The sequence below is a fragment of the Thalia democratica genome, chromosome 5 (assembly GCF_965202585.1).
Source record: "Thalia democratica chromosome 5, ktThaDemo2.hap1.1, whole genome shotgun sequence".
NCBI lineage: Eukaryota > Metazoa > Chordata > Thaliacea > Salpida > Salpidae > Thalia > Thalia democratica.
Genome location: NC_139169.1, coordinates 68,416,533 through 68,431,675, shown reverse-complemented (window position 1 = coordinate 68,431,675; position 15,143 = coordinate 68,416,533). Strand labels below are relative to the sequence as shown.

At 26.6% G+C, this 15,143-nt stretch overlaps 1 protein-coding gene across 1 annotated transcript; it reads right to left on the bottom strand.

Moving 5' to 3' along the window:
- Positions 1–2,659: 2,659 nt before the first annotated feature.
- On the bottom strand, positions 2,660–12,539 carry LOC145836801 (uncharacterized). Its single transcript, XM_082944574.1, has 8 exons — positions 12,527–12,539; positions 5,056–5,167; positions 4,579–4,686; positions 4,293–4,440; positions 4,015–4,131; positions 3,503–3,594; positions 3,262–3,434; positions 2,660–3,009 (listed from the first exon to the last, which is right to left on the bottom strand). The coding sequence occupies exons 1-8, from the start codon at positions 12,537–12,539 to the stop codon at positions 2,660–2,662; spliced, it is 1,113 nt and encodes a 370-aa protein (XP_082800700.1).
- Positions 12,540–15,143: the final 2,604 nt, after the last annotated feature.

Sequence of the window (15,143 nt, the reverse complement as noted above, 5' to 3'; positions counted from 1 at the left end):
TTCGTATCTAGATAAAGTTTAATTTTTTTCTTAAATTATAATAAGAAACTTGTATTATAAAAACCACGAATAGAATTGTAAATCTTAGAGTAAATTAAAAATATAATAGTTTTCATCTTAACGATTTTTACGAAGTTTAAGCATCTTTAAAACATTATAGTATAAAATAGTTGTAAAAGTAAAGAAACATTTTTGTTTTTACGATGTTTAATTTTGTGTATTATTATTTCAGATATTTCAAATCTTTGACTCAGCAATTGGCACTATCTAATCCAAAGAGAATTTTATTAAGATTCTGAATAAGATTGAAGAAATCAGAATAAAAAATCAAGTATTTTTATATGGTGCTATTATTTGTGCTTATTTTTATACTTAGTCTCTTATATATCTACAAAATTGCTAATAACTCTATAACTTTATAATTATTTTTAATTATTTAAAAAAGATAAATACTTCAAAAGGAAGGTTGAGTCTTTTTTGTTCTTAAACTTTAAGTGAAAAACAGTTTCGTCTACTTAAAGTTTTTATTATTTGCTCAAAAATGCTTTTTTTTTTAATTAAAAATCATAATTCTTTCATTTCATCTCAGCGCAGTTTGGGTCCACTGTGCAACTTAACAAGTATAACCAAGTTTTTCTGAAATAAATAAGTTATTTTATAAAACAATATTGATTAAAATTGTTTTCTTATTTTAACAAAGTTTTAGGAAGAAGTCTAGTTTGTTTTTTAACTAATTTACTAACAAAGTTTGTTCATTAAATTTTGAATTAATTGTTACAATTGTAGTAAAAGCATTTTTGTTGAGGTTTGCTTTTTTTTTTGGTTTTTTAAGCACAAATATCAAAGGCAAAAGATTTTAATTGTGCTTTTAAATAGTGCAATAGTGTTAAAAATTACTGTCCTTTTTGTATTTGTAACATAAAACATATGTTTTTGGTATTTTTCTTAAAAATTAACTGTAAATTTTTTGTGTTTAATTGAGAAATAACTATATTTATTATTATTTTTTAATAATATTTAATTTAACAGTTGTGTTAGCTACCATTCTTATATAGATAAATTTTCTATACTTGTTTTTTCAATCTTAAAACTACACTTAAAATTTTGTTTTTTGCTTGTTTGAGTAAACAATTGTCAAACTCTTAACTCACTAATACGGGTGGGTGTCACTTTTGCACGACCGTCACTTTTGCACGAGCGTCACTTTTGCACGAAGGGACACTTTTGCACGAGCGTCACTTTTGCACGAGGGGTCACTTTTGCACGAAGGGACACTTTTGCACGGCGACACCTTTGCACGAGCGTCACTTTTGCACGAGGGGACACTTTTGCACGGCGTCACTTTTGCACGGAGGGTCACTTTTGCACGAGGGGACACTTTTGCACAGCGTCACTTTTGCACGGTCGTCACTTTTGCACGAGAGGACACTTTTGCACGGCGACTCTTATGCACGGAGGTTCACTTTTGCACGAGGGGACACTTTTGCACGGCGACTCTTTTGCACGGAGGGTCACTTTTGCACGAGGGGACACTTTTGCACGGCGACTCTTTTGCACGGAGGGTCACTTTTGCACGAGGGGACACTTTTGCACGGCGCCACTTTTGCACGAGGAGACATTTTTGCACGGCGACATTTTTTCATGATGACAATTTTTTTACGGCAGCTTTGTTGCACAACGACACTTTTGCACGGAGAGTCACATTTGCACGAGATGACTCTTTTGCACGGCGTCATTCTGCACTAGGAGACTTTTCTGCATGCAGGGTCATTTTTGCACGAGGAGACACTCTTGCACGGCGACATTTTTTCACGATGACAAATTTTTATGGCAGCTTTGTTGCACAACGACACTTATGCACGGAAAGTCACTTTTGCACGAGGGAACGTTTTGCACGGAGGTACATTTTTGCACGAGGGAACTCTTTTGTACGGCGTCTTTTTTGCACGAGAAGACACTTATGCACGCAGTCATTTTTCTTAGAGGAGACACTTTCTCTAGGCGACATTTTTTCATGATGACAACTTTTTACGGCAGCTTTAATGCACAACGACACTTTTGCACAACGTCACTTTTTTAAGAAGAATTTTTACACAGCGACATTTTGGCACTATGACTTTTTCGCATGGAACATCAATTTTGCAAGAAGACCAATTAAACGCCTTTTTTAGATTTATAACATATAGAAAAACATAAATCTATTGCGTGCGTTTTTTTATTATATTTAAAAAATGTACTCAGATAAAATTTTATATTTTAATGGATTGATAATATAAATTAAAACCTATTTCTAACTTTTAAATAAAAACTTTTGTATTAATTTTTTTCTAAAAATCTCAATTTAATAACAGTGTACAATATAAAAATCAAAAAAATTGTTTTTTTAGTAGTCTTTAAATTCTAATTGTTAGTTATAATCATGCGCAAACTACTACATTTTTGTTACAGTTAACTATTAACTATCAAAACTATTAATAATAAATCAGTTTATAAATTTCAAGACTACGTTATATTTTAATATAGAATAATTTTTTAATTATAGAAAAAAACAACTAAGCAATTTATTTTATACCCAGTCATCATTTATTTATTGTTTACAATTTAAAAGATCCACAATAAACAAACAAAAAGAAAATTAACGAAAAAAAAATATTTAGAATTATTCTAAGGTAAAGTTATGAGAGATCCCTCTCAAAAATTCGACTATGTTGCTATTATCATTAAAGTTAGAAACGAGCCGATAAATTCTCTCATCTGCCTGTTTATACTTTAACTGTTTACCAGCAGGCTTTATTCCCGAGACAATGTGTTCAATATTCAGGTCGCGAGAGTTTTGGGTTGATTTAAGCAACTCAATGAAGCTCCACAGATGAGGGTGGTTGCCTGACAGAACACTATACAGAGCCCGATGTGCAGCCTCGGCATAATTATTTGTTCTGTCTCCACCAGTCAAAATCCTTTCGTGTTGACTCCAAAGATGAGGAGGGAAGTTAGGCTGATTTCTTGCACCTAATGTTTTTTTAAGATGATTTTTAATAAAAATGTATATTGCTAAAAATTGAAGATAATTTAATCAAATAATTATTAAAAAAACTGGAAAACATGTTTTTAAATTTGCTTTTGAACGTTACATACACTTTATGCAATCGTAATATTTTTCAAAAATATGTACCACAAATGAAAAATACTTAAGTATTATAAACATTATTTATTGAAAAAAGTATAGCTATATTTTTTTGAAATTATTTAAAGGCTTCAAACCTCCTGATTGGCTGAAAATGTAGGTGTCTCTGAACCAGGTAACAATGGGCACCAGTTCATCGCAAACAACAGCAAGTAAGGCTTGAAGACCATCTGCAACCTTTTGAAGGGGTAGGAAAGCCAGAGAAATTATCATCTTTGCATCTTTGTTAAAATTAACATCTGACCGAAACCTAAAACGAAGCAATTTAAGACTTTTTGATAATAGCCTTCTATATTAAAAAAGAAAGTAAAAATTAACCTAGTCTGCAGTCCACATCTTTGTATTTTTCTAAGAATGTTCTGTCCCAAATGAAAGAGACAACCTCTTATAGTGCAACTCGGAAATTCATTCTAAAGTAAATAAGGTCTTATATAATTTATTATTACTATTTGTTATTATTTTGTTTATTGTGCAATGTTTGACTCAGGCACCAAAACCTGTGTCACTAAAACAGGACAAATAATGAGAAAAATAAAATCAAAAAACATTTATATTCAACAAAAAGTTTACATAGACAAAACATTAACAAAACTAAAATTATAAAAAAATCATTATTATGTTTAAACTTATTTGCTTTATATAGAACGCGACAACTTATTACATAATTGTAATACTTTTGTACAAAATTACTACAAAATTACTTTTGTACAAAATTAATAAAAAAAAGTTATTATATTAATAGTCTGTCACGGGCAGGCGTATTGAAATTAATGTTACAAAAGGAAAAACTTCACATTATCTCACATATTATCAAGTGTATAAAAACTAACGTTTACAGCGTTGATCAATGCTAACTCAAAGTCGCTTGATATAGCTGGCGGTTGAAAATTTGGTATTATCCCCTTGATTAGTTGAAACATTTGTGAATATGTTTGTTGGGCTTTGTTCTAAGATGAAAAAGATTAGTTCAAAAACACAACTTTAAAACAAAAAAAAATTATAATATGAATAAAACTAAGTAATGTATATATGTAAACATTAACACATTTTTATAAAATATTTATAATAATTTAAAACTTTAATTTAAAACTTATAAATTCTAACTAACTTGCAATAAACAGTATAATACAGGCACTGCAAGTTCGTTTTTCTTTCCAATTAGAACAAAAACTTGAGAAAACATTGGTGGTGCGAGCTTGAATGTGCCATCAAGAAAAACGCAGCTAGTTTCTTGTAGAATATTTAAGAGGGCTTCTCTAAAAGAAAAAAATGTTTGAGAAACTTTTTAAAGTTTGATACATTTTAGTTTCTAGAGTAAAAAGTATTCAAATGAAACATAAACCTTCCAAATATTAAGATTCGATTTGGTACGTTTCCACTATCAGCGATCAAACTTTTCGTCAACATCATTGCCACTATATCTTGTCAAATAATATGGGATGACAATGTCTTCGACATTGTCAGCGATCGGCCAGTGAAGCTGATTTGCTTTTCTCACTCGACTAAGATAATAATTTGTTTTCAAAAAACTTTATTTAACAAACTAAGTTTCAGTCAAAGACCTCGTCAGTGCTTAAATAAATCTAAAAAGATATGTGACAGACATGGTAAATAGCATTAAACAATTAAAAAAAAACTAATTTTTATTAATTTTTTTTACTCAAAAACAAAACAAGTTTTAATATTAAGATTTAATTGATGGTAAAGTATAAATTTTAGTTAAGTTTTAAAATAAAAAACTTAAAACTATAATAAAATTTTATTTATTTAACATTTCAAATTCTATATACAAAAACTGAAGCAATTTATTTATTTAAAAACATTTAATAAAAAAAAAACTGCATTTTAATATTGACCTAAACTTAACTTACTTAGCTGTTCTCTTTAAAGATTTCTCTTTTGGAAGAGATCCTTTTACACTAAGTGGTACTCCATTTATGACTGTACTAACAAGACCTTTTGGGCTTGCACTTGGCACTAGCACTAATATTTTTTAAAATAAACTAAATAAAAAGTACCTACAAACATATAAATAACTTGATTAGATAACTTAAATCTGTCAACAATTAATTTCACATAACAAAAAATTTCTTTGTAATGAACATATTTAAAAACAAAAGCTTTTAATAATATAAAACTAACTTCCACTTAAACTTATATAAATAAATCAATTACAGAACTTTGAAACAAAGAATAAAAATTTAAAAAAATCTGATACTAAATATTAAAATATTTTTATTATAACACAAAAATATTATTTCAAAATCAGCTAAAAAAACTCAAGCTAAGTCAATTATTTCTATATACATTAGGATGCTTATTTTTAATGCTACTGTTGGCCACATGTAAAAAATAAAAATTCTGAATCACATACATTTTGCATTTGAGTAGTTTTTAGAAAATCGGTTGGTGCCAAAGTGCAAGTCTTTTCAAACCATTTAAATTTTTGCATATGGTGTTTTTACGATATTTATTAAGCATAATCTTTTTACCAACTAGTATTAGTATCTCTTGATACTTTGAATAAACATAAGTTCAAACTTCAAAATGTTACTCTCTCATTAGCTTATCACGGTTATGCAACATTAAAGTAATGAAATAATCCAAGTTTAACTCATGAAAAATAAGCTATTTTACTGCTCTTTTTATTCTCACGCCGAGTTAAAAAGGTAACTAAAAATAAACACCAAGTAAAATCTGAAATACCTTTACACTTCATAAACTAATTATTATTTTTATTTTACCAATTTAACAATTGTTTAAAATTAAATTATTTGTTTAACAAACATATAATGCTAGTTTTAACATCAGGAGAATAAAAGTAAAACATAATACTTAAGATTCGTTTTTTAAAGCCTTACTAAATTAAGTTCATCTTTTTTTTTTTAAATTAACGAAATACAGATTGGTTTTGTTTAAAGTATTCTAAATTGTTTATATTTAAATTAAAAAAATCTTATTCATCTGTTTCAATTGTTTAAATGCTATTTTCCATGACTGTCACATATCTTTTTAAATTTATTGAAGCACTGAAGATATAGTTGATCAAAACTTAGTTTGTAAGATAATTTATTGAGAGATTAAATTCATTCATCTAGTTTATTTAAATTCAGATTATAAACATTAATTAAAGAAATGTGGTACGTTATTATATTGTTCTACGTAAAACTTCAAAAAAAAAAACTTTATATTTAAATTTCATTATAAAACAACCACATTTCATTCATTCAGTCTCCGGATATGAACAGTATTAATAAGCTTTTTTTTCTCTTTTAAATTCGTCCTAAGTTAAAATATAAAACACTAATTTGTTATACATAATAAAATAAAGATATTAACCAAATAGAATCTGTTCAAGGAAAACCGCTGCAATATTTCAACAATGAGGCTTGGTAAAGTTCTTTTTTTTATATTGGTCAGTTGAAATATGGTGCAAACTTCCTAATGAATTAGTATCTTGCAAAAATTTTATTTAATTTCGATTAAAGTTAAAAACGTTTTATCTGTGTTATATTATGGTTAACAAAATTTTTAAGTTCTTAACCGTATTAAAAATAAATTAGTTAAGTAATTTTTATCAACTATTGATTTAATTTTAGGATTTAGCTTAGTTTATAGTTCAATTTTATTAGCAGCACCTTTACTCTATTAATGATGACTCATATATCAATGTATTAATGATTATTTATCCGGCCGGTCTATTGTTAATGTCTTTGGAGCGTTAGGTTTTTATTTTTGTTGTTAGTCAATGCATTTAAATATTTGATGTTGATCGTTCTACATCAAAGCGTAAACAAGTATAAGTTTGTGATTAAAATTTTGCTCTCTATGCTAACCTATAAATTTTATATCAAATTATGTTTTTATCTTTGTTTTAATAAATTGAGAATTTTTGTTATTTTTTTTCTTTTTGTGGACGATAAACTTGTAACCGTATAGTAAACTATATAAAAAGGCATAGTTGTTGATTAGTATATTAAAATTCAAAGTTAACTAGAACAATTTACCTACACTTAATGTATTTTTATATCCTATTTCCTAATTAAATCAAATTTTTTGTCCCTTGTATAAATCTTTTATAAATAACTTTAATTTATTTTCTCGTTAGTTTGTTTCTAACATCAATTTTTACTGTTTAAAATCTTAAATCTTTAGTTTTTTTCCTTAAATATAGGTATGTTATAAAACTTTAGTTTTCAGTTTCTTTTTATGTTACAGATTTGATACTAGCTAAAAAAGACTTTTAATTGGCCTGCATGCAAAATTGATGTTCCGTGCGAAAAAGTCATAGTGCCAAAATGTCGCTGTGTAAAAATTGATCTTAAAAAAGTGACGTTGTGCAAAAGTGTCGTTGTGCAACAAAGCTGCCGTAAAAAATTTTCATTATGAAAAAATGTCGCCTAGAAAAAGTGTCTCCTCTTGGAAAAATGACTGCGTGCATAAGTGTCTCCTCGTGCAAAAAAGAAGCCGTGCAAAAGAGTTCCCTCGTGCAAAAATGTACCTCCGTGCAAAAGTGTCGTTGTGCAAGAAAGCTGCCGTAAAATTTGTCATCGTGAAAAAATTTTGCCGTGCAAAAATGTCCCATCGTGCAAAAATGACGCCGTGCAAAAATGACGAAAGTGCAGTAGTGTCACCTCGTGCAAATGTGACTCTCCGTGCAAAAGTGTCGTTGTGCAAGAAAGCTGCCAAAAAAATTGTCATCGTGTAAAAATGTCGCCGTGAAAATATGTCTCCTAGTGCAAAAGTGTCCCCTCTTGCAAAAGTGACCCTCCGTGCAAAAGAGTCGCCGTGCAAAAGTGTCCCCTCGTGCAAAAGTGACCCTCCGTGCAAAAGTGTCGCCGTGCAAAAGTGTCCCCTCGTGCAAAAGAGTCGCCGTGCAAAAGTGACGACCGTGCAAAAGTGTCCCCTCGTGCAAAAGTGACCCTGCGTGCAAAAGTGACGCCGTGCAAAAGTGTCCCCTCGTGCAAAAGTGACGCTCGTGCAAAGGTGTCTCCGTGCAAAAGTGTCCCTTCGTGCAAAAGTGACCCCTCGTGCAAAAGTGACGCTCGTGCAAAAGTGTCCCTTCGTGCAAAAGTGACGCTCGTGCAAAAGTGACGCTCGTGCAAAAGTGACCCGTTCCCCACTAATACAATTCAATATTATTTAGATTAATAAGAATTTATAAAGTTTGTATAATAAAAAAGTTCTGACTTGCATAATATTTTCTCTTTTGTATAAATAAATTCAGTCATAAGTGAAAACATAGTTTGAATTTCACTCTTTTTATAATAACTTTCTCTGTTTTTTTAGTTTTTTGATTGTAATTCACTTAAGCAACAACAAGTTTTGCCAAAATTACTGTTAAATTTTATTGCTTTTCTTCAATTGACCTTGTTTTAACTTTTAGTTTTTAACTTAAGAGTTTTATATATTTTATAAATAAAATAACGAATTATATTTATCCTTAATATATACTGTTGTCAAAATTTCACACTAGCTTAAATTTTTATGTGATGTTTAATAAAATTTTTTGAAAGAATTTAAATGATTAGAAGTTAAGTTTACTGTAAGGCTTTGAACAAAAGTATAATTTGAATAAACTGTTTAGAAATACAAAAATAAAAGTTTATATAGATTACTTTAGAATGTAAATTGTTAGAATATATTTTAATCAATCATAAACCATAATTAGTTGAATTTACTCATATATTTACAAGTTTTTGTGTTTTTTTGAAAAGGTTTTAAAAGTAATTTACATTTTAAAGTTGCATTCTGTTATTATGTTAAAGTTAATAACTGTTAAAATATATTTTGATTAACTAAAAGATTAAAACACATTTAATATTTTTTTTTTGATAATCAAATGATAGAATAATTTCATTTATTTGCAAAACTTTTAAATATTATTATTGAAAGCTCTTTTTAGAGCTACAAATATAGACGATACACTATAATTCCACACCATCAAACATCAGCAAATTCTGATTTATTTTATATAAAATTTTCAACCGACTTGTTGAAACTTTGTACAATACGTCACTAGAATACACTTCTGATTTTCAAATATCGCAACTCAGTTTACGTCGCATTTTTTAAAAACAAATTCGATTCTTTCTTATACGCTTTAATTTCTATAATATTTATAGTAGTCGCTGCTGTGATTATTTTTGAAAATATTATTTACAACTTACACATATATAAGCCATTAATTTCTTTGAACTATAATTTCACGATCGATTAAATAAAGAAGTTAGTATATTTATTATCTTAGTTCATTGAAGTACAAAAAAAAAATTACTAATTTATTCATGAAGTTTTAGTATAAATAAACATTTCGGTTATCAAGTCGTGCTCCATTTAGATACAGTTTGACGTTTTTTGTAGGACTAATTAAACATATATGTTAACAAGTTATAATAATTATCCTACATCACGTTTTCTTAAAGTAGCATTTTTTTAATTAGCAAAATAAGAAATAATTTGTTTTTTTTAAAGGCTAAATGTAGTATTTATTGCAAACTTTATTTTAATTTAGTTACAATCTTTGAAAAATATTTTTTTATTTTTTTAAATTTACTATATTACATAAGGTTAAACATTATTTTATTAAATTATCATTGATCCTAACTACCTAGTTCGAAAAAACTTTAAAGGTTGAAAAAATCTAATTGAGTATGTAATAATTTCTGGTTGACGGTTTCAACAACTCTGTATGTAACATTTTAAGCATGAAGAAGTGTTATTACAATATTTATCTCAATTTATATTTTAAAGTTTTAGTAGTTCATCATTTAGACAAAATTACTATAGCAAAAAATAGTATTAACAGCTTTTAACCATACATATGTTAGCAGTTGTGTAAGGTTTTTTAAATGTTGTTATAGTGTTTAACTCTTTTAATCCCTCATAAAGTAAATATGAGGGATTTCATGTTCAAAAAATGATAACTTTTGTAAAATGTCCATAGGTCATGTCTTACATTAAAATAGTTTAAGTAAAAAGTAAGCGTGGACCATTTTAAATAGTCATAGTTAAATGTATCAATTTTTTTTTTGTTAGAGTGACTGTTAGAAAATTGAAGGTCTTTAAAATTAACAATCGGGCTGAATTATATATATTATTAAAAATTATAAATTAAAAAAAAAAAACACCGTTCTAGAAAACACAACAAAGTGAAAATTTAAAAATAAATAATAATACTTTCTGGCTAAAACGTCATTAGGAGTAAATATATTAAAAAAAATAATTTTGTGGCCACTTTCAAAAAATCAAACTCCAGTCCGATGGATTTTTAAATTAAAAACTAAGAAGCATTTTGTTGAATAAAAAAATCTTAGTTAGCTATAAAGATAAGAGAGTTTGGAATTTTTTGAAAATTGCAAAAATATGCTAATCCAGCTAAGAAAACGCTCATACAAAACTCTTGTTGAATCATGCTTAATATGAAGTTTTGTTTTGATTATGTAGCATAATAGTGTTGCTACGGACTATTTTGACTGAATACTATTATGTTAAATTACAAATATTCTTTGAAGCAACTTCTATTTAAAGCTAAATAGTCAAAGCTAGCACAAATAAATAGTATATTAAAGTTGCAAATAATACAACTTAAAAGACTTTTCAACCTCTTATATCACGTTTATTTATCTTTTTATTGTATTTAAAAGAATTTCATTACTTGAATGAATAAAAATCATTAACCTTAAATGACTTTCTATTGGTAAAAATTTTGATAAAAAATGACGTTGTATAAAATTTAATACATGTTTAGATAATAAACGTATAAAGTTACAAAGTATTAGTTATACCTTTGATTAAAACAATAAACAGATCTTCAACAAAATTTACGTTTATATTTTTTCTATTATGTCACTGTATAGTTCACTATTTTTTCATAATACTTTTATTTTAATTGGTACGGCAAAATAATTTTTTCAAGGTATCTTATATAAGCTTCATTTAGGTTTTAGGTGATTTTTCTATAGAAATATCGCTTAATTAGAAAGCTTTTATCAAGAAAACAAATTAAATTAAGTCTTATTTAAGGTTTTTATATACTTACTAATGTAAAGATATCCTATGTTAAATCAGTATAAAAAGTCCTAAAACATCTTAAAACATTAAAAGCTTTTTATAATATAAATACTAAAAGCTCTTGTCAGAGCCGTAAAATAGAACTATATTCTAAATATGAAACTGCAAAATTATGCAACTTCTGTTTTCTTTTATACTTAGTATACTGACAAAGAAATAAAACATTTATTATTACGTCACAATACTACACATTCTGCAGTTTTCTATGAAATTTTGCAATTGAGCTTTATAATGCAACTTGAGCTAAAAGTTTGTATTCTGGTTTTATGCCGCTTTTTTCTTAAAAAGTTTGCCTGTTTTCGCGCACAGTTTAGGTAAACAGATAATTTGCTTTGCATAACCTTTGCTTACAATAGAAAAAACTTAATAGTTAAAAATGTTTATACAAAACTTTATAGAACTTATTATTTACAAATTACAATATACAACTAGTTTGTTCATTGTAACATTAGTTACAATCTAATCTCAATGTTAAAAGAGGAGTTTCGAAAATTTAAAAAAGCTTTTAAAAGTTAACATTTTGTTTAAAATTTTTTTTAGATTTATTACCTTTCAAACCTAATTTTATAGTTTTTTATTTGTTTAGAGTGTTTTATATACTAACTGTAAGAAGCTGTTACAGTCGTCTTTTACCACGTTCTTATCTCAAAGTAATATTTTTTTTAACAAATCAAGTTAGTCTCAAATTATTTTTATGAAATCTAAATAAACTTTGATAACTGTTTAAAAATTTAATTTTAAAGTTAGTGTATACATTTTTAAAATCGACATGTTTACTTTAATTTAATCATTTTTTGATAAATTTTGATTAACTTTTAAAAATTATCTCTTAATTTGTTTTAAAAAATAGTTTGGTCAATTATCAAAAATTTTTTACCTAAACATTTTGCTAATTAAAAAAATAATTTATTTAAAAGATGATAATAAGTAATGATATAGAATTAACCAATAAGTAAAAAATCATGTTAGATGATACTTTAAGTAAGACAAGTGTGATATTTGCAGTTATGACTTTTGAGCTACTTTTAGAGTTTTAAAAACCTTAAAGTAGACAAAACTGGAAAAACCCACATGAATTGTAAAGTAAATACACACAATTTTATATTTGTAAACATTTTAAACATCACCATAGTATATAGCTCTTTACAGAGCTAAAAAAAATCAGTCTAAATACCGAAAAGAGCAGATACTCAATTACTTATAAACCTTTGTTTATATACAAAAGCGTTCAAGAAAGTTTTCGAAAATTTTAAGTTACGTCACTAAAACCTTCAGAATTCATTTTGCATCGACAAAAAATGCGTTATAATTATTTTGCAAAATTAAGCGCTTTCCCGTACAGTTGAAAAAACGGTTAAAAAAAACAACTAGTTTAATTTTAGCTAAAATTAAGAAAAAATTTTTTTTTTTTTAATAGTCAATTTAAAACACATTAATACGTTTTATTTTAGACTTAGTAATACTTCAAAATTTCAAAATAGTTTAAGTTTTTGGCTTTCGGGGTTCCCCAAATAAGTTTATTGTAGACTTAATTTTTTATTTAATGGAATCCTGGAATTTGACAATTTTGACAAAAAAAACCTGGAAAAACCTGGAATTTGGGAAATTTTGAAAAAAAACTGGAAATATCTTGAATCTTATCAATTTTCACATGTTTTGTACTAAAATTTGACTCAAAAAATCTATCATATAATTTTTTTTTTTTTGTAATTCTCAAATTTTTTATATTAATAAACAAACTCAAAATAGCTTTACAACATCTTTTTAATGTTTTATATTATTAAACACAGTTTATAACCTTAAACTGTAAACTTTTTAAGAACTTTTTTTGAAAAGTTTTCTTTTTTTAAATAAAGGACTACTCAGAATGACCAAGGACATTTTTTTAAAATCAAAGAATGGCAACCCTTCCACTGCTAACACAGTCATATTACATATGTAAAACTTAAAGCTACTGCTAGTAATAACAATCTTAATCAGGTGTTAATATCAATTTGTTACAAACAGCAGTCTGCATATAAGCATTGTTAGCATAATAGATTATAAAAATAAAAAATCCTGTTTTACCCCAATAATATTAGTAATTTTTTCCACTTTTTCTGCTTTGAAATTTATTTCATATAAAGAATAAGTGAAATCTCCAAATAAAAGAATAAAGTTCTATTAATTATATAGTGATTCCAAATAATTTTAAACAAGATAAGTTTATAAACTGAAAAAGAAAGTCAGTGCATGTAAATAATGTTATAAAAATTTTTTTTAGCTTTCAAAGTGTAAGATATTGTTAAAGGGTAGCCACAATACCTGGAAAAATATGTAATTTTAAACATTTTTACATGCTAAAATGTGAATATTTAACATAAAACTAAAAATCTATCAGATAGTTAATTAATTATGTCATCATCAAATTTTTGTTATTAAAAAAGCACTTAAGTAGCTTTTCAGTATCTTTTCAATGTTGTTTTACTATTTTTCATGTTTTTTAAATTAAATTTTATTCTTAACAAAAAAAAGGCCAAAAAAACTTTTAAAAACTCTAGTAGATTTTTAAAAATTATGAGAGAATTTGCCAAAAACAGGGTTGCCACACACTCAGGGAACTCAGGGAAATTCAGGGAATTTTAAGGTTGTAGAAAATCTCAGGGAAACTCAGGGAGACTCAGGGAATTTTGATTCTCTTTTTTTAATTCAGGGAAACTCAGGGCAGTTTTGTTTTTTTTTTTTTAATTTCAGGGATTTTTTTTTCTAGATCTAGAATGAGATATAGTTAATCCAGTTTCAATATTTTGTTTATAAAAGTTTATTTTATTCATTTTTAAGTGCTTATTTAAAAATTTTAAGCCTTGCGGCAAGTTCTTCAATATTCTTAGAATTAAAATGGTAATTTTTTAATAAATAAAAATAATTTTAAGGGTTTGAAAAAAACTCAGGAAAACTCAGGGAAGTTTAAGGTTAGTCAGGGAAGTTTCTGGTCACTCAAGGAAGATTATTTGACTCAAAGAGTGGCAAACCTGCAAAAACCAGCTGCAACCCTGTGTTAAAAATATGTTACTTTTTATTTATTGTACTCATTTATTTGAAGAATGTGGGTGATTTTTTTTGGAATTTTGTAAAACTGATGTAGTTTTAACAAATTTGTTGTTTTTTATCAATATGCTGTAAAGAAATACAAAAAAGAGTCAATTAAGTAAGTCAATTTATTTTATAGAAATCTCTTTCATAAGCTGAAAACTAACTTGTCTAATTTCAAATAAAAAATAAACCAAGTAGCTTTTAAAATTTGTGTATATAAAAAGTAACCAAATAGTAATTAATTAGTATCATAAGTAAAGTAGAATAAACAGTTAAGTTATCAGCTGCTTCTATGTTGATACTGATTAGAATTATAATATAACAAAAAGTAAATGTGAATTTATAAAATTTTTTAAGTGTTTATAATTTTTTATGACAACATATACATAACTTAGCTGAAAATATATATTTAGTTAGGGTATATGTAGATAAGGTAGGTGTAAAAAGGCATGAAGGGTAACTTTTGGACAGAGACTTTTATGCAAAACTTATAGTTAAAATAATTTTTATATCAATTATGTTTTTTTTTTAATGTTTTTACATGTGAATATTATTATATTTACTGTCTTTTTTACCCCTTACATGGGTCAGTAACTTAAAAAAAAAATATCTATTGTATATATTTTATTTATTACATTATCATAAATATTTTTGAATTTCTTACTACCACTGGTACCCCTTACCCTAGATTAAAATTTTTATTATAATATATATTTTTTTTAATTACATGTGCAAAAGTGTTTTGTGCAAAAGTGACCTTTGATGCATATTTAACAACTGTGTAAAAATTGAAGTTTGATTACTAGAACTGGAA

Coding starts and splice junctions, on each gene's coding strand:
- LOC145836801 (XM_082944574.1), bottom strand. Junction 3,595..4,014: donor CATTGATCAACGCTGTAAAC/GTTAGTTTTTAT, acceptor TATTTACTTTAG/AATGAATTTCCGAGTTGCAC. Junction 3,435..3,502: donor AGATGTGGACTGCAGACTAG/GTTAATTTTTAC, acceptor GCTTCGTTTTAG/GTTTCGGTCAGATGTTAATT.